Genomic DNA, 23,843 nt, shown 5'->3' on the forward strand with positions numbered 1-23,843 from the left:
CTGCCAGCTCCGCCTCCTGGGTTCATGTCATTCTCCTGCCTCAGCCTCCTGAGTAGCTGGGACTACAGGCATCCGCCACCACGCCCGGTTATTTTTTTTGTATTTTTAGTAGAGATGGGGTTTCACCGTGTTAGTCAGGATGGTCTCGATCTCCTGACCTCATGATCCGCCCACCTCGGCCTCCCAAAGTGCTGGGATTACAGTAAGCTACCGTGCCAGGCCTTTTTTTGGCATTTTTTAGTAGAGATGGCATTTCACCATGTTGGCCAGGCTGGCCTTGAACTCCTGACCTCAGGTGATCCGCCCGCCTCGGGCCCCCAAAATGCTGGGATTACAGGAGTGAGTCACTGCACCTGGCCTATACTTCTCTTCTAATTGCAGAAACTTAAACATGTTTTATCTTATGTCTCCATAAATTTCACTGCTCCCAAGATGGAGCTGTAAAGAAATCCTTAAAAGTATATTTTCTCTAAAAGTAATCCTTAGCGAATCCTTTGGTGAAGGAAAATACTCTGCTCTCTCTCTAAACTTGGATTTAAAACTCCAGGTGATGGTTATTTTTTGTTAACATTCACTGAGCCTTTCTTATGAACCTGGCACTATCCTAAGCAATTTATATACCTTTTCCCACTTAAGTCTCCTGACGACCCCATGAGGTAGATACTATTATTATCCCTATTTCACAGGTAAGGAAAGAGAAGGTTTAGTAAGGAACATGCCCCCCAGGTCACAAGAGCAGTAGCAAGTAAGAAGCACAGCTCAGATTTAGTTCCAAATCTGTCTGACTCCAAAGCTCAAATTATTAACTGCAGCGCTACTCTGCCTTTTAAGTTTTCTCAAAGTGACTGCAAAATTAAAATTATTTAGAGTCTGGTATTTTCTCAGTAAGTAGGTGGTATCATGTGATGCTATCCTCGTGCTCCTAACACTTCCTGGGCCAGGGCTACTAGGAGACATACTCTTTCATTGCAAGAACAAGTGGCATTTTGAAGAAACCATGGAGGTGGCATTTGGGTGAGGACACTGCAGGCTGATAGGCACAGCTTTATATTCATATTAGAGCTGCTTCCTTCTAGGTGGGCTACAAGTCACAACTCCCTTATAAATATAGCCCATTCAAATTAGTATTGACCACCACCTCAATTTTTTTTTTTTTTTTAAGACGGAATTTTGCTCTTGTTGCCCCGGCTGGAGTGCAATGGCACGATTTTGGTTCACTGCAACCTCTGCCTCCCAGGTTCAAGCAATTCTCCTGCCTCAGCTTCCCGCGTAGCTGGGATTACAGGCATGCACCACCACGCCCAGTTAATTTTGTATTTTTAGTAGAGATGGGGTTTTTCCATGTTGGTCAGGCTGGTCTCAGACTCCTGACCTAAGGTGATCTGCCTGCCTCAGCCTCCCAAAGTGCTGGGATTACAGGCATGAGCCACCTCACCTGGCCTCACGAACTCATTTTTAATCTTTTGCACATCTCATGCCTCTATCATTTAAAAAAAAAAAAGAATGATTACTCAAGTCAAGAATCTCTTAAGTTTAATGGATTCTAAAAAATTTGGAGGGTCAATATGCATACTTTTGGGATACAAAATTTACCTTTGTACAAAGTGTTACAGACGTACACATTATATAAATTCACCAATGAGGAGCTGACTTCATCCACATTAAGAATTTGGTGCTTTGGAAAGATGTCCATTCTCTTCTTCAAAGGCAATGTCATCTCTTGTCAAGTAGAACTAAAAATAAAAACAGATGTTTTTTCAGTTTCAGAAAAAATAACTAATTGTTAATTTCTGGTCAAATAGCAGTACAAAAATTATTTTTAGTGTCATAATCTCTGAATTTATGAATTGTAGCATATCAAATTTTGCACCAATACCAAGATAACTTTTAAAAACCATTTCATTTGTTTAGAACAAAAGAAGCATTAAAGGCCAGGAGCAGTGGCTCACGCCTGTAATCCTAGCACTTTGGGAGGCCGAGGCGGGCAGATCACTTGAGGTTAGGAGTTGGAGACCAAACTGACCAACATAGTGACACCACATCTCTACTAAAAATACAAAAATTAGCTGGGCGTAGTGGCGGGCGCCTATAATCCTAGCTACTTAGGAGGCTGAGGCCAGAGAATTGCTTGAATTCGGGAGGCGGAGGTTGCAGTGAGCTGAGATCATGCTATTGCACTCCAGCCTGGGTGACAAGAGCGAGACTGTCTCAAAAAAAAAAAAAAAAAAAAAAAAAGATTGAGTTAATATAATCTAGAAGAAAGGGTGTAAGCTCTAGAGTTTGATGCCTAGTTCAGATCTCAAGTCTATCAATCATTTACAGCTTGTGTGATCTTGGGTAAGTTACTTAAAATCTCAGGTTCTTTCCTATAAAATAATACTTATTTTATGGGGCTGTGATGAGGATGAAATGAGATGATGCTTATAAAACCCTCATCACAGGGCTGGGCAGAGTAAGAGATCAATAAACAAAAGCTATTTAAACCTCACATTTTGCTGTTAAGTAGGAAATGCCAGCCAGGTGTGGTGGCTCACGCCTATAATCCCAGCACTTTAGAAGGTCAAGGCGGGCAGATCATTTGAGGCCAGGAGTTCGAGACCAGCCTGGCCAACGTGGTGAAACCCTATCTCTACTAAAAGTACAAAAATTAGCTGAGTGTGGTGGCACACGCCTGTAGTCCCAGTTACTCGGGAGGCTGAGGCAGGAGAATCACTTGAATCCGGGGGGCAGAGGTTGTGATGAGCTGAGACTGGGCCACTGCATTTCAGCCTGGGTGACAGAGTGAGACTCTGTCTTTAAAAAAATAAAAATAAAATGCAGCCTATATTTTTAGCAATTAACTTAGATGATATATACTGTGTGTGTGTGTGTGTGTGTAGTTTTAGTACAAACATTTTTCTATAGTGCCTTTTATAGACACCATCTGGAAACACTTACCCTTTCTTAAAGTCAGGAATGGTGCCCCCAGGCAGGCTGCCTCTGCCACTTCCAGCTCCTGCAGCTTCCTCAGCCACAGGCTTTCTGGTTCTATCCACTGCACTCCTGGGGCAGTGACACAATTCTTATCTGCCTTTGGTTAGGAAAATAATTGGGCAATCTGCTCCAGTGATACATTTCTGCTGATTTCAGGTTTTCTTTCAGTGGTGAATGACAAAGAAATGCAATTAGCAAGGAATGCTTTAGTTTGTCAACTTTAGTTCCACAAGGCCTCCCTCACTTATTTTGACTGTTTTGCTTGCTGTCATATTAAATGTTTCAGAGGCTTTACAGTTTGAAGACAGTCTAAGCCAGAAACTGTAATGGGTACAGTACTCTGATAAATCTCTTTTGTTTATTAGAGTGTGTCATCTGTTGTTCAATAGTAATTCCATCACATATGTGCTGTAGTATTAATACTATTGATAACAATAATAGAACATTTATGGAGTGCTTACTGTGTACCAGGCACTATTTTAAGCATTTTACACATATTAACTCATTTAATCTTCCCTGTACTATTATTATTCCCATTTTACTCTAGTGAAAAATACTGTAGTCTGTATCTTCTTACTTCTACATTATTAATTATTTTTATATTGATTTTTAGAAAATACTTCCAATGATCAATTTTCTCTAGTTTTCAGTATAAGGATATTTTCCTGGAGGTGCGAATATTTAATAAGCCCTCTGAGTTTGGAGGCTTATCCTTGGATCAAGGATGCTTTAGCATGGCTGTTATGGACCTCAGAGATACCGAAAGGCAAGGTTATGTTTTACAAGGCTAAGGACAATGAACAGGGCTAGAGGTTAGGATGTTCTGCTCATGGGTTCTGTGGTTGGGGGGAGGTGGAGTTGAGACAGGGCCTTGCTATGCCACACGGGCTGGAGTGCAGTGGCACCATCACGGCTCACTGCAGCCTCGACTTCTTGGGCTTCCTCCCACTTTAGCCTCCTGAATAGCTGGGACCATAGGCACACACGCCTGGCTAATTTATTTTTTATTTTTTTCTATTTTTTGTAGAGATGGGGTTTCTCTATGTTGCCCAGGCTGATCTCGAACTCCTGGGTTCAAGTGATCCTCCCACCTTGGTCTTCCAAAGTGTTGAGATTATAGGTGTAAGCCACCATGCCTGGCCTCTGGTGTTTTTTTTTTTTTTTTTTTTTTAAAAACATTTTTATTCATTTCCAAAGCCAAAACTACATGTGTATTTTTCAGAAATGGTTAAAGTTCAGGGGTTGGGGACGGGGAAGGAGAATAGAGATGACCGGACTGCACCTTCAAATCCTCTGTGGGATGAGATAATGAGATAACAAAAGAAACCAACAAAGAAACCTAGGAGCCAGGACTCCCAAACCTCCACTGTTGGAAGAGACCAGCAGCAGACACCCTTCTTCAAGGGTCCCTTCCTCAGCCTCTTCCTGAGTCCTGGAGACAGTTACCTTCTGGATAACTTTTATTTGGAACAGAGCCTGTTGTCAATAGAAGAGTCTTGGTCAGGCGCAGTGGCTCATGCCTGTAATCCCAGCACTTTGGGAGGCTGAGGTGGGCAGATCACTCGAGTTCAGGAGTTCGAGACCAGCCTGGCTAACATGGTGAAACCCTGTCTCTACTAGAAATACAAAAAAATTAGCCTGGCCTGGTGGTGGGTGCCTGTAATCCCAGTTATTCTGGAGGCTGAGGCAGGAGAATCACTTGAACCCGAGAGGCGGAAGTTGCAGTGAGCCCAGGTCGCGCCATTGCACTCCAGCCTAGGCAACAAGGGGGAAACTCTGTCTCAAAAAATAAAATAAAATAAATAAATAAATGAGTCTTTATTTGGAATAAACCTTCATGTAGGTCAGTCGATTGTACTGCGTTACAGGTCATGCTGTCAGGGACACCTGGGGGTGAGTAGAATATTCTCTTCAATGGAGAATGAGACAAGTACACAGAGGAGGTCAGCCCTGGTTTCTTTGGCGGCCAAGGGACTTGTGTCTACCACAGAGTAGACCAGCCTTCGAGTGCTGTGCAGGAGTGCATGCTTACAGAAGTGGGCTCTGCTCTCCTGAGGGCTGCCTGCGATTCCCTGCCACCCAGGGAAGGAGGCCTTGACAGCGAAGATCCTGAAGGGGAGCGGGGACGATCCTGTGCCATGAGTCGGTAATAGGAACGATCCTGCACCGTTTATGACGGCTGTGAGGAACAAGAGAGGATTAAATAGCTTTATCCCGGGGTTAGTGGAATAAGGGTGGAGGGCTGAGTGAGGGATGAGCTCACATTTCACCAAATGAAAAGCAGGAAGCACCCTCAAGGGCAGGGTTGCCCCAAGCCTGTGCTCTGAGACCTTGCACCTGATTAATATGGAATCTGCGCTGCAAGGTGCGTCTGGGCACGTATTCGAAGGTGTCCCCGTCCACCGAAGCGAACACACCCCACAGCAGCCAAGGCCCTTACCACTGAGTCAGCAGGACACTGGCGACCCTGAGGGCCAGGAGAAGCGGGTTGTCTGGTGAATCCCATCTCTGCATGGGGGAGGGAGTCTGTGAAGATTGACATCCAGGCACGCCCCCTCTCCTCCGCAGCGCCCCTCTCTGCACTGTCCTGTCCCAGAAAGAGAGGCATCGGCTCGTGGCCACCTGCCAAGTCAGGCCCAGGCCGCGAGGGAGGGGAAAAGGGACGCGGGAGGCGGCGCACCGGCTGTTCAGATACAGCCGCTGCCACTCCTTTAGACTCTGGACGTGCGGGGACTGGCGGCGCTCGGCCTCGCGTTATAAAAAGCTGCGGGGCAGTATCGGCGAGACAACCTGGGAGGCGGGTACCGGACCTCACGTATCCGCGCCGCGCCCCCCACCTGTGGCTACGCGCGGGGCTGGCTGCGTTCCCCTGGGCGGCGCCGGGCGCCCGCGGCTGGTGGCGAGATGGGCCGCTACTCGGGCAAGACTTGCCGGCTGATCTTCATGCTGGTGCTCACCGTCGCCTTCTTCGTGGCGGAGCTGGTCTCCGGCTACCTGGGCAACTCCATTGCGCTGCTCTCCGACTCCTTCAACATGCTCTCCGACCTGATCTCGCTGTGCGTGGGCCTGAGCGCCGGCTACATCGCCCGGCGCCCCACCGGGGGCTTCAGCGCCACTTACGGCTACGCCCGCGCCGAGGTGGTGGGCGCGCTGAGCAACGCCGTCTTCCTCACCGCGCTCTGCTTCACCATCTTCGTGGAGGCCGTGCTGCGCCTGGCCCGGCCCGAGCGCATCGATGACCCCGAGCTGGTGCTCATCGTTGGCGTCCTGGGGCTGTTGGTCAACGTGGTGGGGCTGCTCATCTTCCAGGACTGCGCTGCCTGGTTCGCGTGCTGCCGCCGGGGCCGCCGTCGCCGCCTGCAACAGCGGCAGCAGCTGGGGGAGGACTGCGCCCCCAGCGCTTTCGGGGGGCCTCAGGGCGCAGAGGACCTCCGGCGCGCTGCGGCCCCGACAGCCCCAGGCTCGGACTCGGCCGTAACCCTCCGGGGGACCTCGGTGGAAAGGAAGCGAGAGAAGGGGGCTACCGTGTTCTCAAACGTAGCAGGTGCCTTTCGGTTGCATCCTTTGGACCGCTTGGCCCGCCCTTCCCCCTCCCACCAGTCTCTTTCTTCTCACCCCACGCCCTCTTTTTCTTCTGCATGCTTCTTTCTTTCTCCTTTCTTTCTTTCTTTCTTTCTTTCTTTCTTTTCTTTCTTTCTTTCTTTCTTTCTTTCTTTCTTTCTTTCTTTCTTTTCTTTCTTTTCTTTCTTTCTTTTTCTTTCTTTCTCTCTTTCCCTCTTTCTTTCTTTCTCTCTCTCTCTCTCTCTCTCTGTTTTTTAAAATAAATCCATTCCCTTTACAGTCCCGCTTTACTTCTCTTCTGCCAATTTAACGTATTCCCCATCCTTTCTTCTTTCTCCTGGATCCTCGGGTAGCCCTAGCCTCTTTTCCCTTACCCTGTTCTCTCTATATGAGTATCAATTTTCTGGGAAATCAGTCATTATTATTGGGCAACAGGCAGCACTTTCCAACCCCTCCTCCCTCTCATTACTTGCTCTCTGAATTTTGTTGTTCTCCCTCCCTCTTTGCCCGTCCACTTGTCTTCTTGGGTGTCACGGGTTTGGGGGCTGCATGTGGGCTCCCATTCACCCTCTTTTTGTTTTAACTTGAAAGGATGTGTGAATGAAGTCCAAAGGTGGATCACAAGGCTATTTCAAGGCCAAAATGTACTGTTCTGAGCTGTGGGTGTGCAGAAGAAGAGTCTCCCTTAAGCTAGTAGGAATTTAAAATAACAAAACTTTATTTTGAGTCCATTGGTTTTTTTTGTTTGTTTGTTTGTTTGTAGAACTTATACACAACACAAGGTTTCTTCTTTGAATGCAGGTGATTCCTTCAACACCCAGAATGAGCCAGAAGAGGTGATGAAAAAAGAGAAGAAGTCTGAAGCTCTGAATATCAGAGGTAGGATTGACTTTGGGCCTATTTGAAATCCCTTTCTATGACATATATGGACTGTGCTGTTCATTTCTGTTTGACTTTTAATAAAGCAAACGTGTGTTTGAAAGTAGGCCAGTTACATGCATAGACTATGACCTGACTCTCTTTCATAATCACTGCATTGATCCTGAGGGAGAAACTGGTTGCTAATGATTTATCTTAGCTCCACTTAGATCCATGCTAATACTGCCTGCTCCAGAGCTGCACATATCAATGTTATGTAACTCTTTTACTTGGTTTTATTGGTCCATGGATATTGCTAACAAATCATGCAACCTATTAAACTGATTTTGATAAAGGTAGGAAAAGAGTAGGTGAGCTGCCATCCAAGGTTGTGCCCTATCTGGCATTGCTGAGTGACCCTATTGCATCAGTTGTTTCTGCCAGAAATCTGCTTTTGTGAAGGGACTGTGGGCTCACTAAAACCTCCACTCCCAGGACCAAAGGAAGTGTTCTGGTGAGGCCCAGGGCAAGCACCTCATAGCATTCTTCTCACCATGTGGTCAAGGTCAGAAGCACTGGACTAAGGGTCAGCCCAGGGGTTTCTGAGATGTGTTTCTCTCTGGACACCATTGTATCCAACATCTCTCCTTTCCAACTTCTTTAGCACAGACTTTGCTTTAGAGTGATTCCAGAAGGGGTTAATCCCCAGTCTTGACTTTGAGAATTCCAACAAGGATTAAGCAACCCTCTACTCTCCTGTGGTTTGGGGAAAGCCTGTAAGTGGGGCTTTGATGGAAATAATATAATGAAAAATTAATAATTCTGGAGATACGTTCACTTTGAGTGTCTCGCATCTGTTTTACAAAGTAATTCTCAGAGTGAACCTATAGGGAAAATCCAGAAGATAACAACAATAACAGATGAGCTCCTAAAAATTTCTAAATTAATCAAACAAATTTAAAGGCAACAGGGGAATTTGCTCTCTGAAAGAGCTTAGTTTTAAAAGATAGTCCATAATGAAAAAAAAAAAATCATCATCCTCTATCTTTCTTTTTTAAGGTCCAGTTTAAAATATATATACATTGGGGTGGGTGCGGTGGCTTACGCCTGTAATCCCAGCACTTTGGGAGGCTGAATGGGCAGATCACCTGAGGTCAGGAGCTCGAGACCAGCCTGGCCAACATGGCGAAACCCCATCTCTGGTAAAAATACAAAAACTAGCCAGGCGTGGTGGTGGGCGCCTGAAATCCTAGCTACTCAGGAGGCTGAGGCAGGAGAATTGCTTGAACTCTGGAGGCGGAGGTTGCAGTGAGCCGAGATTGCACCACTGCACTCCAGCCTGGGAGACTGAGCTAGATTCTGTATATATATACACACACACACACACAGAATTTTTAAGGAGGAGTTCACCATCAGAGACTTTAACTTTTCAAAGCCTGTTCTGTTAAGTATCCTCATTTTTTTCCTTCTTTGAGACGGAGTCCTGCTCTGTCTCCCAGGCTGGAGTGCAGTGACGCCATCTCTACTCACTGCAGCCTCCGCCTACCAGGTTCAAGTGATCCTTGTGTCTCAGCCTCCCAAGTAGCTGGGATGACAGGTGCGCACCACCACGCCTGGCTGATTTTTGTATTTTTAGCAGAAACGGGGTTTCACCATGTTGGCCAGGCTGGTCTCGAACTCCTGACCTCAGGCAATCTGCCCACCTCAGCTGCCCTGGATTACAGGCGTGAGCCACTGCACCCGGCCAACTATCCTCATTCTTATGTTACAAAGTTGAGAAAGAGAATAGGTAGGTGGATTGAAGCAAAGAAGAAGAGTAGGCCCTCGAAGATATAGTGATCTTGTTTGGGAAACTCATATGAACTTGCCAAATTTTAGTCCTAAGCTATTGAAGTTTCTTGGTAGAAAAATGTCAGTAGCAGAATGCCTTGCTATTCCTGGCTGGGCCCTGGTTTACAGGTACCGACACCAATGCACCTGTAACTGCTGATAGAGGTGAACAGTGCAGTGGTTGAAAGATTGGGATTTGGCTTCAAACTGCCTGAGTGTGAATCATGGCTCTGCCACTTAAGAACCATGTGACTTTGGGCAAGTTATTGAACCTCTCTAAGCCTCCAATCCTCTCATCTTTAAAATGAGGATAATAACAGTACCCACACCTTATGGGATTGCTTTGAAATAAATGAAACATATAAAGTGTTTAGGCTTATAGCAGGAAAACTAGCTAACATTTTTATTGAGTACATACTTTGTCCCTGGTACCATTCATGAATGAGTAAACTGGTAGTCACAACAATCTTACTGAGTGGATACAATGATCGTTTAATTAGTGGGTGGAACTGCTGGGCTCAACCCACAGTGCTTCCGTGTTAGCTGAGATCATTCCTGCTGCTTTTGACAAGTACCTGTGCTGTGGCTAATAGGAGCCTTTCCGTATTCCCGGCTAAGTGTGAAGCTGGCCTCCCCTTTGGTGCTGTGTTCTTATCTTGGAGCCACAGTTCAGGGAAGGATCACAGAATGGTAGAACTGGAAGGACCTTAGGGAAAATGGACTTTTCACTTCACAGATGAGGAAGCAGGGTGCAGAGAGTTTGATGACTTCCCCAAGTCACCACAGCTCAAGCAGAGACAAGGCTGGAATCCTGGGCTCCTACATCACATATCTGGCCCTTTCCATGATCACACATTGCCTCTAGACTCCAGACAGGGAGGGCTTGCTTCTCTAGTACACAGTCCACTGAATGGTTGTATTTCTAACATTTAAGCAACTGCTTTAGAAAGCAGGACTGTGTCCCAGTCTCCAGATCTGCAGAGGAAACAGCCTACGGGGATCTCTGTGAATAAAAACAATTTCTTCATTTTCTTTACCGTTTCTCTTATTCCAGTGGGAATAAACAAAAATGAGTTCTTTTGTTTTTTTGAGACAAAGTCTTACTCTGTAGCCCAGGCTGGAGTGCAGTGTCGTGATCTCGACTCAACGCAAACTGTCTCCCAGGTTCAAGCGATTCTCCTGCCTCAGCCTACAGAGTAGCTGGGATTACAGATGCACGCCACTGCACCTGGCTAATTTTTTTTTTTTTTTGTATTTTTAGTAGAAACAGGGTTTTGCCATGTTGGCCAGGCTGGTCTTGAACTCCCAACCTCAGGTAATCTGCCTGCCTCGGCCTCCCAAAGTGCTAGGATTATAGGCGTGAGCCACCGTGCCCGGCAAAAAAATGAGTTCTAAGGAACACACTCTGTCTTCTAGTGTAAAGTATAGTAAAAACACAATCCTCTTAAAATTCTCATCAATGTGCTTTGTAGTGGTCAGTTTTATTTAATAGGATCAGACATGATATATTAAAAATGTTGTAACAATATGTCAGAAAGACAATTAGTTTTTTAAAGTTTGGTATAAACATAAATAGATGAATAGCCATCTTGACATCCCTTGAAAAGAAATCCCCTTTGATGAGATGTTTCTTTGTGATTCTTACTTTTTTCCAATAAGAAAGATCTCATTTTTTCATTGCCATTTGTCCAGTGCAAATGCACTATTTCCAGTCATTCAACAAATTCATCAGCACTGATGGCTTTCCTAAGTGCTGGGACACATCAGATTTCAACTTGTGTCAAATTGCCAATTTATGTTATATGCCAGTTTTTTGGGGGTTTCGTTTTAATCTAAAGGCAGCAAGTGAGGGCCAAGTACAGAGGTTTGCTGTCTTTGCAAAGCTACCTTGAGAGAGCATTGTGACTAATCGAGTGATTGAGTTGTCTACTAAGTGGTGTTCTTTGTGTCTCAGATAATGCTGCCAGATTTATCTTTCTGAATCATAGATGTGATCACATCGGAGTCTGCTCAAAGCCTTTACTGCATGCAGGATACGGTCTAAACACTGCTGACATTCAAGAGCTTGCTGTTCCATGCCAATACTCCTTTCTAGACGTTTCTGCCCTTCCCTTCACCCCTTCATGGCCTCACCTCCCCCATCAGCTCTTCACTGTCTCCCTGCATACACATCAACATTTAATGTACATCTGTAGTGAGGTGAGGAGCGTTTAGACCCTGTGATCAGGCAGATTTGGTTTGTGTTCTGCCTCTCCCTTTTCCTAGCTAGGTGACCTTGGGCAAGAAACTTAATCTCTTTAATGTTCAGCCCCCTCATCTATATGATGGAGGTAATACGACCAACATCACTGTGTTGTGCGGATCACATGGGTGGTTAAAACAGCACAGAGGACCCACTCAACAAATGGTGCCCGTTATCATTATCTTCACCTCTTGGTCATTCTCAGAGGGTTTGCAGACATTTGTTTACATAATCTACAGAACTAGCCTCTGAGGGAGGTGAGGCAGATATTATTACTACCTCATTTCACAGATGAGAATCTTGCTCCTCAAAGAGGTTGACTTTCCTAAGGTCCATGGCTTACAGCAACAGTGTCAGGGTCTGTGAGTCCAAATTTAGTGCATCAGCCTCCGGTGTTGCCCCACGAGCACGTCCTCCATCTGCAGTTTCCCACGAGTCTCCCGCGAGGTGTTTCTGTCTGAAATGCCTTCTCCTGTGGTTGCCTATTGAAGTCTGCCTCCTCTCCAGAGGCCTGCCCAAATTACCTACCTCTCAACAAGACTTTCCTGAGATTTCTCATCACACGAGACTCTTTTCCTCCCTGAGGAGGTTATCCATGTATTTATCTCAGAATTTTCCATTTTGAGAGGCTGAGGCAAGAGGATTACTTGAGGCCAGGAGTTTGAGACCAGCCCGGGTAACATAGCAAACCCCTGTCTCTGCAAAAAAAAAAAAAAAAAGATAAAAAGTTCTTTTAAAAAGTAAAAAAATTAACCGGTGCAGTGGCACACACCTGTAGTCCTAGATACTTGGGAGGCTGAGATGGGAGGATCATTTGAGCCCAAGAGTTTGAAGTTGGAGTGAGCTATGATTGTGCCACTGTACTCCAGCCTGGGCGACAGAGGGAGACCCCATTTTTTCTCTGTCTCTGTCTCTCTCTCTCGGTCTCTCTCTCTCTCTCTCTCGGTCTCTCTCTCTGTCTCTTGGTCTCTGTCTCTCTCTCTCGGTCTCTGTCTCTCTCTCTCTCTTACACACGTGCACACACACACACTAACACTCACAGACACCCCACAGAATTTTGCCAGTGCACTGTAGTTAATGGACATGACCAGGCCTTCTTCATCTTTTCATGGGCAGCTAGAAGACACATTGCATTATTAAATGTCAGGAATTGAGTGGGATGCTGCTTTAAACAGTTTTTCAAACTGAAGGCCGTGACAATTTGGGCCCTAGAATTAGTTTAGTAGAAAATTAATTATAATGGAATGAAATAGAATAGATAATAAATAGTAAGAAATCATATATAAGGATGAATTTTGCTTTCCCATGAATTATTTATTTCAATTGGTATCTCTGTGCTAGGATGCAAAACATAATTCTTACTGTGGATTAGGGGAGAAACAAATTCGAAAGTTACTATTTTATGTAATTCTTAGGGAGTAACAGTGGGATTTCTCAGAAGGAAAAGCTGAAATTGAATTGTAGAACTTACATGAGGCAGGATGCACAGCAGATCTCTGGTCAGACTACCCAGATTGACATCTCCAGTTAACACTTTTTAGTTGTGTGATTTTGGACAAGTTACTTAGGTATTCTGTGCCTCAGTTTCCTCATTTGTAAAATGAAGAGAGTACCAGCCAGAAATAATCAAAAGGGTCAGATTCCAATTTTCAGGAGTTTATTCAAGTGAAAAGCTGGCAATGGCCATTCTGGGACTCATCACTCCAGAGAAATGGGGATAGGGTTCCAAAGTTAAAAGCCAAATTCTTGCTTATATATAAGACAAAGAAATTTAGCAGGGTTACTTTTAGGAGTTAAAAAAATTAGCTACAATTTGTTTTCTTTTCCAAGTGGCTTGTTTTCTTTATAGCTGGTTTTCATTTCCTTTCCAACTTAAAAGAGTGTATTTAACATTCCATATTAAGGGACTGTGATAGCCATGGTGTCTTGTATGAAAAAGGTAAGAGGGAGGATGAAAATCAACAGTAAGAGAGAATAGGGTCTTCCCTGGGGCCCTTCGCCATTTACAACATTTTACAGAGCAATGCAGGTAAGGAAAAAGACTGGATTCAGACATACAACAGCTTACAGCTGCCTGTCACGTAGCTCAGGCCCTGTAATTCACATTCCTTGAAGGCTCAAAATACTTTTGAGTTCCAACAGCTTAGATTTTGCATTACTTATTTTCACAAGGGTAACCACTTTACAGTCCTTAAAAGGACGTAATGGGTAAGTATAACACGCTTAAAACAATGCCTGGAGCATATGTGTTAGTTGGCATAACAATAATAATAGTTATTATTATTGAAGACAAGAGTTACTGTATGTCATAGGAGTTATGATAATCAACCAGAAGCTACTGTTTTATTGAATGCCTACATTGCTATTACATAAACAAAGGCAATTTGGAGTATGACCCTGATCCTCATGTTACTTACGGAGGAAATGGATCTAACATGTATGAGACAATCAGCGAATAAAAAACTGTCTCACGCAGTAAACATGATGTCACATGTGTATAGGAAATATTAAGCTTTCATATTTGTATGGTAGCATTTTGTACTGTCCTGAAGCAAGTTAAAGCTTCGATTCATAGCTCCTTGTAGAGGAACAAAGTATTTTTGAGTTTCCCTTCGGTGGTTCAGGACAGGGACTGGGGAGTTAAAATCTCCTTTGGGGGTGGGGTGTTGTGAGAAAGGAGCACAGCATGAGAAAATGGGAATGTTAATGTATATACTGAATCAAGATCTTATTATAAGTAAACACTCAGTCAAAAGGACATATGGGAATTCTTTTTATTCCTGTAGTTTTTGGGGAAAATTTGAGGCAATTGCCTCAAATTACATTTAGTGTTCACAGAATGCCATTTTACCTATGATGTTATTTAGAATTGTGGAGGTGTTGCCAAGAGGAGGAATTAGCTCAATTAAAGCACCTTCCAAGTGAGACTGTTTAGTCTTAGCCATGAGTAAGTTGTTAGTAATTTGGATTATTATTAATTCTATTGCATAAGTCTGTGGAATACATGGAGAGACAAAGCCGACCTTTCTTAACATATATGCTTTCTTCTAGAGCAGTGCTTTGGAGACTAGTATGTGCAGTCCAATCATCTAGGCATTTTTTTTTTTTTTTTTTTGAGACAGAGTTTCCTCCTTGTTTGCCCAGGCACGGAGTACAATGGCACTATCTTGGCTCACTGCAACCTCCGCCTCCTGGGTTCAAGTGATTCTCCTGCCTCAGCCTCCTGAGTAGCTGGGATTACAGGTGCCCTAACAATACCCAGCTGATTTTTTTGTATTTTTGGTAGAGATAGGGTTTCACCATATTGGCCAGGCTGTCTTGAACTCCTGACTTCAGATGATCTACCCGTCTTGGCCTCCCAAAGTGCTGGGATTACAGGAGTGAGTCACCGCACCTGGCCTCATCTGGGCATCTTTTTAAAATGCAGATTCAGATTCTACAGATCTGAGGTGGGGCCTGAGATGCGGTATTTCTAACAAGCTCATAGGTGATGCTGATGCTACTGGTTTGCAAACTATACTTTGAATTGCAAGATTCTGATGTTGCTTTCTGTAAAAACAAACAAAACCCCCCAAAACCAAAACCCAAAACTTTGTGTTTATATTTTATAATTTTTCTGACCAAATTTTTACCTAATTTACTTACTAAATCCCAATTTAGTCTTTGGCTAACAATTGGGCACTCAAATCTTTGCTGAGGAATGAATATGTTCTATATCATAATCAGTATCTTTAGAAACAATTCCCTTAATTAAAAGCACCCACAATTTTAGTATTTTTAGTATTATCTGTAGAATTTTAATTTTATTTTATTGTGATAAATGGCTGTTTATGCAACGGAAATGTTGCTGGAGTCCCTGTTCTTGGGCACCTCTTAAACCAAATGCCATTTAAATGACCACAGACTAAAAGCAAAGTAGGTAAATGCTTACAGAGGAAGGGGAAAGCGGATCAAGGTAGAAAAAAGACAATTTGTTTTAAAGACTCTCTTAATACAACTTGTTCCCTCTCCCCTTAAACATGTTTAAAACAATGTAAAGCACAGATACTTGTCTAAAAGAAAAAGAAATTGTTTGCACAGCCTCTGTTTTCCAGCTTGGTGCCCTTTGATGGGTGGTGAGCGGTAGCGATGTGGCCCAGTGAGATGGCCCAGGCATTCTTCCTGCAGGTCAGAATCTTCCTAGGCTGTTGCTCTTCCAAGGTACTCTGAGTCCTGAGATGGTGACCTGGGGTTTTGTTTCCTAGGAAGTAGTTGCCATTATTTTGATTCATCCTACTGCTCTAACCAAAAACCTCCAAATGGTAACAGATATTCGTATACCTGGAAATCCAAGCCAATGAGTGTCACGTGGCTTCCAGATTTGCATCTGTGCTGCAGTAGTCTTTCTTTCTTCCTGGCAGGTGTACTTTTGCATGTGATGGGAGATGCCCTGGGGTCCGTGGTTGTGGTCATCACGGCCATCATATTCTATGTGCTTCCCCTGAAGAGTGAGGACCCGTGTAACTGGCAGTGTTACATTGACCCCAGCCTGACTGTCCTCATGGTCATCATCATTTTGTCATCTGCCTTCCCACTCATCAAGGAGACCGCTGCCATTCTGTTGCAGATGGTCCCCAAAGGAGTCAACATGGAAGAGCTGAGTAAGTAGACTGAATTTTGATCCAGAACCACTCTCACTTTAATGTTATTCAGGCCAAAGGACAAGCATTATTTAAGAGCAGTGTTTGAGTTATGTATTCTGAAACACCTTAAATCACCAGGTAGTAGAGACATCATCATATGTTTTATAGCCTATTAAGATGACTCAGCTCCAAGTACCAAAAGTCCTTTGCAATCTGTGATTCTCTGATTCAACTGCAATGCAATGCTTGGTCCGGGCGTGGTGGCTCATGCCTGTAATCCCAGCACTCTGGGAGGCCAAGTCGAGTGGATCACCTGAGGTCAGGAGTTCAAGACCAGCCTGACCAACATGGTGAAACCCTGTCTCTACTAAAAATACAAAAAATTAGCTGGGTGTGGTAGCATGCACCTGTAGTCCCAGCTCCTCGGGAGGCTGAGGCAGGAGAATCGCTTGAACCCAGGAGGCGGAGGTTGCAGGGAGCCGAGATTGCACCACTGCACTCCAGCCTGGGTGACAGAGCGAGACTCTGACTCAAAACAAAACAAAACAAAAATGCAATGCTTGGATAATACCTATTCCTGGGCTACTTAATTTCATGTCAAAGATTTATTTTAATCCAAATAAGGCCATTTCTGCCAGGAACTTTATTTTATTTTCCTTATTCTAAAAACACAAATCATTCATATTCTAGACCCTACTTTCTAGCTAATGCGGGCATGCAAGTCACTGTGTCTCTCATAACACTGCCCAGAGCTGCAGGCAGAGTAGGTGGTGGGAGAGGGAAGGAGACAGAGGAGCAGACATACAGCATTGCCTTTGCCTTCCCAGGAGCTAGTTCATTTCCCAATTGAGGAAATAAGATAAACATATACAAAGAAATTTGTGATATATACTGGATATGTTTTTAATAAAGTGATATATTTAAAAACAGATATTTTTAACAATAGAGGGTTACTTGTTGTGACTCAAGCCTGTAATCTCACCACTTTGGGAGGCTGAGGAGAAGGATTGCATAAGGCCAGGAGTTCAAGACCAGCCTGGGCAACATAGTAAGACCTCATTTTTACAAAAATAAAAAATTATTTTTTATAAATAAATAAAAAAGTAAAGGTTGTAATGTGTGCCTGTGGTCCCAGCTACTCAGTGGGTTGAGGTGGGAGGATCACTGGACCCAGGAGTTTGAGGCTGCAGAGAGCCATAAACATGACACTGCACTCTAGCCTGGGAGACAGGGCAAGACTCTCTGTCTCTAAAAAACCAAAAAACCCCCGCAAGATGGTAATAACAATAGCAATATTTTCATAGCATTTACCACATGCTAGAAATGTAAGTGTTCTAAGTGCTTTACTTATAATAATGTATTTTAATCCTTAAAATAATACAAAAAGTTACTATTATCATTTCTATTATACAGATAAGGAAACTGAGGCACAAAGAGGTCAGGTAATTGCCTAACGTCATGCAGTTAGTAAATGTCTAAACTCGGATTCATATTAGCTGGCTGCAGAGCCTTTGCTTAAATCAGTATTGAATACCATTTCTCCAAATACATACTCATTTTGGAAAGTATAGAAAATACAGAGGAGCCTAAATGAGAAAACAGAAATCTCTCATAATTTGACTGCGGAAACTACCACTGTTAATATTTTCTTCTATATGCAGTAAAAAGAAAAATCATACCATATACACAGTTTAGCAAATTGCTTTTTCACTTAAAAATACCTTATGTACATTTTCTCATATCCTTAAATATGCAACTTACTTTTAAACAACTATATCTTATTCCATTACATAATTGATTTAACTATTTCCTTGTTGGTTCCATCTTTTTAATGAATACAAGGAGCATTGTCCAAACCATTCTTGTACATAAATATTTGGTTATTTCTTTTAGGTTAAACTTTTAGCACTAGAATTGCTAGTAAAGGTTTTTTTGATTCATGTTGCCAAATCATCACTTTTAAGAAAAGGCATTGCATTTTATAATACTATGGGAAGTTCATTCAAGTGTCCATTCCCTTGTATACTCAGCAACCCTGGGGACTTTTTTCTTGTCGTTGTTAGACTTATTTTCTTAAATGACTTTGTATGGGCTAACAATGTGTGGAGAAAGAAGGTTAAGGGCAAATGGACCCAGAGAGGTAGAACTAATTTCTTCCTGCTGTTCTTAGTAAGTATGCAGCCATTTTGGTGAGAATGCTTGACGGGACCATATCCCTCCCTTAGTTCCATGCTTCAAATGCAGCACTCACCTTGGCTTTTGTTTGCTCTTCTCTGTTATAGTGAGCAAACTCTCTGCTGTGCCCGGAATTAGCAGTGTACATGAAGTGCACATCTGGGAACTTGTAAGTGGAAAGATTATTGCCACCCTGCACATCAAGTATCCTAAGGACAGGGGATATCAAGATGCCAGCACAAAAATTCGAGAAATCTTCCACAGTGCGGGAATCCACAATGTGACCATCCAGTTTGAAAATGTGGACCTGAAGGAACCCCTGGAGCAGAAGGACTTACTGTTGCTCTGCAACTCACCCTGCATCTCCAAGAGCTGTGCTAAGCAGCTGTGTTGTCCCCCCGGGGCACTGCCTCTGGCCCACGTCAATGGCTGCGCTGAGCACAATGGCGGGCCCTCTCTAGACACATACGGAAGTGATGGCCTCAGTAGAAGAGACACAAGAGAAGTGGCTATTGAAGTGTCTTTGGACGGCTGTCTGAGTGACCACGGACAAACTCTTAACAAAACTCAGGAGGACCAATGTTATGTCAACAGCACTCATTTTTAATCTGGTACCCACATAACCAGACCGTATATCGAGGCACTTTGGAACCACCATCTTGGCTCATAAAAAGAGCTTTCCGGGTTGTAGGCTCAGACCAGACTTGCAGCGTGCATGCTCTGTGTTCACTAGGGGTTGGCTGTTAGGGATTTTAGTTAAACGTGTCTGTGAATTTTTATGTAACCCCTTTCCATTCCCCTGGATGTCTCATGCTGCTCTTTGACTGTTTCAGCTTGAACATGCATTTTCTAAAGCAAACTGCACTAGTGTATATATCAGGGACACTGAAGTCTGGGACTGGGGCTCAATAGCTGTGGATACAGTGTTCAAAGAAGTTCTTGTTTCTAAACTGATTAGAACTTCTAGCTAATGCTCAGGTGAGATCATAGCTTAAATACATTCAAAAAACTAAAGTACCACAATAGGTGTATTTTTCCCTTTCCCCTTAATGATCATAAAAGAGACAAGTTAAGTATTTCCGACACTGAAGAAGTATCTTTTTTCTTTGATTCATTTTTGGATAAATATAAAATGAATAACTATTACGGTAGAAAATATTCTCAGAACATTCTAGAGGAGGTAAAGATTAGTAGGGGGGTTTTGGCCATCTCTACATTTTTGTGAGGTGAGAGAAAACTAATGTTTACTTTCTGCTGTGAAATGAATTGCGGCTATAGAATGTTTCAAATGCTTAAATATATAATACATGTTTTTCACATGGAAGTGAGGGAATATTTCAGCTTTCTTAAGTATGACACAAATACTCAGCTGTCTTTTAGAGTGAGTATAGTTGGAGCTGTTTTCATTTAGTGCTTTGGTAATGATTTACTTATTTTTCCAAATGTCCTTTGACTTTTCTTTCATACGATTGCATTGATCTATGCAGCATTTACCAGAAAAGAGCATTCCTGGGATAGCAGAATCCTTAACATTGAGTGTTAATTCTTGTGAAATAAATAAGCTAGACTGCCTTCTCTTTAATTAGACATATTTTAAAATATTTATTATAGTTGTCAACTAGTGACTCAATGGAAAAGTTGATGTCCAAGGAAGAAATGAGAATTAGCTTAGTTGCTGCCTTTAATGTGTTTTTGAGAAACTTAAAATTTTCTTTCATGTCTCTGATCCATATTACCAAGTTCAAATAAAATTTTTATAATCGGATTCAGACCCATAACCAAAGTATATTGGCAGTAGAGAAGCATCTGTCATGTATTTAACACATTGTTCAGCATCAGTATTTAAATCAGAACAGTCTCGCAGGTATGAGAAAATGGGAGGTGCATCACTAGACAACTAGTATCATCTTTGCTAGACTGCAAGATTGTATGAAAATAACCGTCTCTTAGTGTGTAAAGTCCTGTTTAAAATCTGCACAGGATTTATCAGAGGTGCTGGGTTGATAATGAAGGCAGCATCCACAGTTTTTTAGAACAAACATCATATTTAAACAATTTATCTTAGTCCTGAATTTGAAGGCTAAAACAAATAAGCAGCTCTGATCAGTAGGCTAGGAAATCATTATTTTTTCTTTTTTGTAAAGACAGGGTCTCGCTGTGTTGCCCAGGGTGGCCTTGAATTCCTAGCCTCAAGTGATTCTCCCACCTCGGCCTCCCAAAGCACGAGGAGAACAGGCATGAGCCACTGCGCCTGGACAGGAAATTCTTTGTTCCCTGAAAATGTATTATCTGAGTTTAAATTGGCTGTGAATTAGGTAAATAGAAAAATGCCCAAAAATGTTTTTATTTCTGGGAGCTTATTGGGCTAGGCTACATGCACTTTATAAGCATAAAGGGATTAAAAAGTAAGAATTTCCATTTTTAGTGTTAAAAGTGTGGCATGCACTCACACAAAACAGTGGATCCTCTAAGAAACTCAGCATGGAGATAAGTGGGCCAGATTCTCCTACATAAACATTGGTTGAAATTCCTTAGAGCCAAAAAGAAATTTTTCTCTGACTTCCTAATCTGAAGGTCTAATTTGATTTCACATCATTCTGCCTTTATTAAAAGGTAAAATTATAATTTCACAGTTTTTGTGCAACTGGCTGAAGGAATGCATATTAGTTTGCATTTAAACACTGTTCTTTAATCTCTAAAATATTTTTCTGGGTAAGAAAAGGCACTTAATTCCACTATAATTAAACCTAACTTCAGAAAAGTATCTTGATAGACAGTTATGCCAGATTATGGTCTGGAGTCAATGTGAAATAATACCTTTTTAAAGACAGTTTGGCTGAGTGCGTTTAATAATGTCCAATCATGCTAAATGCAATAATTTTGTATTGGGTTGGGTGGCTTGCATGTGCCACCTGTGGCACTGTGATGCCTGCTGTATGCTATTTTCACTTGAGTTTAACTCTCTCTTTAATTGTCCTGCCTTTTAATTCTCCCAAGGAAATACAAGAGTTTTCTTTTTCCCTTTAAATTAACCCTGCTTGGTGGCAATAGCAGCTGATAAATAGATTCAAAACAGCACTGTTTTCCTTTAAGATTAGAAAAACACTGGCACTCAGTTTGGTGCTCCTGTATACTTATTTACAGAAATCCCCCCCCCCCCCCTTTTTTTCTTTTAAAGAACTGACATAATTTTCAAAGTCTACGGCATATTTTGTGTGTCAGGTCAGGGACCAGTTGTCCTGTGTGCTAACCTGGCCTTCTACACTCCCCTACTGCACTTCTGTTTCTATAGAAACAGTCCTTTCCACATTATTGTAGCATTGGCCATAGGAAATACTATATCTGCTTCATTTTCTGACTCTCAACATTGTTTTTGAAAATATAATTATTTTTTTTACATGATATTGGGCCATTATGAATATCCACAGACAGGATCCATTGTTGACAGAAAATAAAATTACTCTCTAACTTCTTGATAAAATATCAATAAAATACAGAGACATTATTTGAGGAAGAATTAAGAATATTCTCCATATTTAGTTCCTTTTTTTTTTTTTTTTTTTGCCATTGGTAGAGCAAATTCCAGTGGTGGTAAATCAAGAACTCTAAATTCAGTAGGAATAGGTGTTTTGAATGTCAAGGAAATCACTGAGGTAGATTTGAGATGACAATAAGACAGCTGCCCTGTGAGGTCATAAGAGCTTTTGTGAGGCTTACTCCGGGGGTTCTCAGTCTTGGCATTATTGACATTTTGAATTGGATGTGTTCTTGCTCCTGATGTGTGAATGTGTATTGTAGGATGTTTAGCAGCACCCCTGACCTCTATTCATAAATGCCGGTACTATCCCCCCAAGTTGTGACAACCAATGTCTCCAGACATTGTCACATATAACCGGGGGAAAAAATTGCCCCAAATTCTGAGCCACTGGGTAGAACTAAGGGTAGTTTAGGGACAATGTTGATGAAAGCCTCTCCAAAGTCCCATAGTCTTTTTAATAATTAATTCTGCAGAATTTGCTCTTTAAAAACATATTTTTAAAGGCAAGACCCGTCTATTCATAAAAGTTGCAGTTTTTTCCACACAGGAACTTTGGACATTTAAAGAAAAATGTAATTTGAAATGAAAAGCCCTTATAAATCCCTTTATACGTATCAGTCATTATAACAGTAAATGAGATGAAGAAAAAAGCATTTGGTCTCGCTCTTCTGTGCTGATCTCTTTAATTCCTGAATATCCTCAATTTGATGAGCCCACTACCAAATGAGACTGGATAGTTATCAGCACAATTGATAGATGGGGTTAAGATGTTTAAAATCTCCTTCATATTTAAAATGATCAATTTTAAACTTGATGATGTTTCTTCTTCTTAGTTCCTGGTAAGCAGCTCATCTTAGTGCTAATGACAAGTTCAGATGTTAAAAAAATCCTTATCATTTATAGCTAATTTTATCCTTTGCCAAATCATATCTATTTTCTTCAAGAGAGCAAAATACATTTCCTGATTTTAAAGTATCCTGCTTTTAAATATATCTTCACATTCCTATAGTAAAAGACTTCAAAAAACAAAACAAACAAAAAAACCTGATACAGAAAAAATGAGGAAACATGACCTGATTTGAATTTTGAATTTGGGTGAATGATCACTGACTGCATGCCTGCTCTACAGATGTCATGCCCCTGATAAAGTGTTGCGTATTTGTGCTTCTTAGTTTATTTACCCTCGAGTAGCCACAGGTAGAAATGAGGTTGTTAAACCAGGAATTTAGTTTCTCAAGTGGAAATTGCATTGAACAATAATCCTTAATGTAATCTGCATGTCCTTGCCCATCTGGAGTTTAGATAATGCAGATGGGTCATTTTCTGGTGCTTCTCTTTTCACGTGTTTTATTTCATACCTTTTTGTTTACATGGAACTTTCTTGAATGTTTGATAGATGATCAACTGTCACCTGTTAGTACAAAGCCATGCCAGAGACACTGAACCTGCTCTGCATTCTAATGAGAACAATCCAGAAAGGATGATTTTCAAGGGAGAGTGACCTCTTCCTGGAGATCTGAGGTTATGTTACAGTATTGTGGAGTTTTGTTGCTTAAAATTCTCCTCCTGTCCTCACAGGCAATTGTGCTAGAGTTGCAATCCTCACATTTGAGAGAATTGTCAAAACTCTAAGACATAAAGTTTAAATAACTCATTAATAATTGCATGCAAATCCCCCAGTAATGTATGTACATAAGCATACCTTTTAAAGATGTTCAATGGTACTGTAAATAAAATTTTTTTAAAAAATAAAAACATGACTGAGATATGTCTGTGTCAATTAAACGGATAACTAAAAGTAGTGGAACTCATTTTGTCTTTGTCACTTACCCTGGTAAGTTTATTATTCAGTAACTCCTTGGATTGATTTTAATAATTTGGGCCTATTTCTCTTTTTCTGTTTTGCTAGTCTTCTTCACACCCCTTCCTCTGTCACCTAGGCTGGAGTGCAGTGGCACCATCTGGGCTCACTGCCACCTCTACCTCCCAGATTCAAGCGATTCTCCCGCCTAAGCCTCCTGAGTAGCTGGGATTACAGGCGCCT

General features: G+C 42.2%; 1 protein-coding gene across 1 annotated transcript; it reads left to right on the forward strand.

The window, feature by feature from the left end:
- Positions 1–5,666: 5,666 nt before the first annotated feature.
- Positions 5,667–23,554, forward strand: SLC30A10 (solute carrier family 30 member 10). Its single transcript, XM_003893091.5, has 4 exons — positions 5,667–6,517; positions 7,336–7,413; positions 15,865–16,104; positions 18,369–23,554. The coding sequence occupies exons 1-4, from the start codon at positions 5,878–5,880 to the stop codon at positions 18,866–18,868; spliced, it is 1,458 nt and encodes a 485-aa protein (XP_003893140.2). The 5' UTR covers positions 5,667–5,877; the 3' UTR covers positions 18,869–23,554.
- Positions 23,555–23,843: the final 289 nt, after the last annotated feature.

The sequence above is a fragment of the Papio anubis genome, chromosome 1 (assembly GCF_008728515.1).
Source record: "Papio anubis isolate 15944 chromosome 1, Panubis1.0, whole genome shotgun sequence".
Lineage (NCBI taxonomy): Eukaryota > Metazoa > Chordata > Mammalia > Primates > Cercopithecidae > Papio > Papio anubis.

Bases quoted from the DNA above. Each gene is read 5' to 3' on its own strand.
- SLC30A10 (XM_003893091.5), top strand. From the start codon at position 5,878: ATGGGCCGCTACTCGGGCAAGACTTGCCGGCTGATCTTCATGCTGGTG. The intron at 6,518-7,335 runs GTGCCTTTCGGT...CTTTGAATGCAG, and splicing joins CGTGTTCTCAAACGTAGCAG to GTGATTCCTTCAACACCCAG. The intron at 16,105-18,368 runs GTAAGTAGACTG...TCTCTGTTATAG, and splicing joins AGTCAACATGGAAGAGCTGA to TGAGCAAACTCTCTGCTGTG.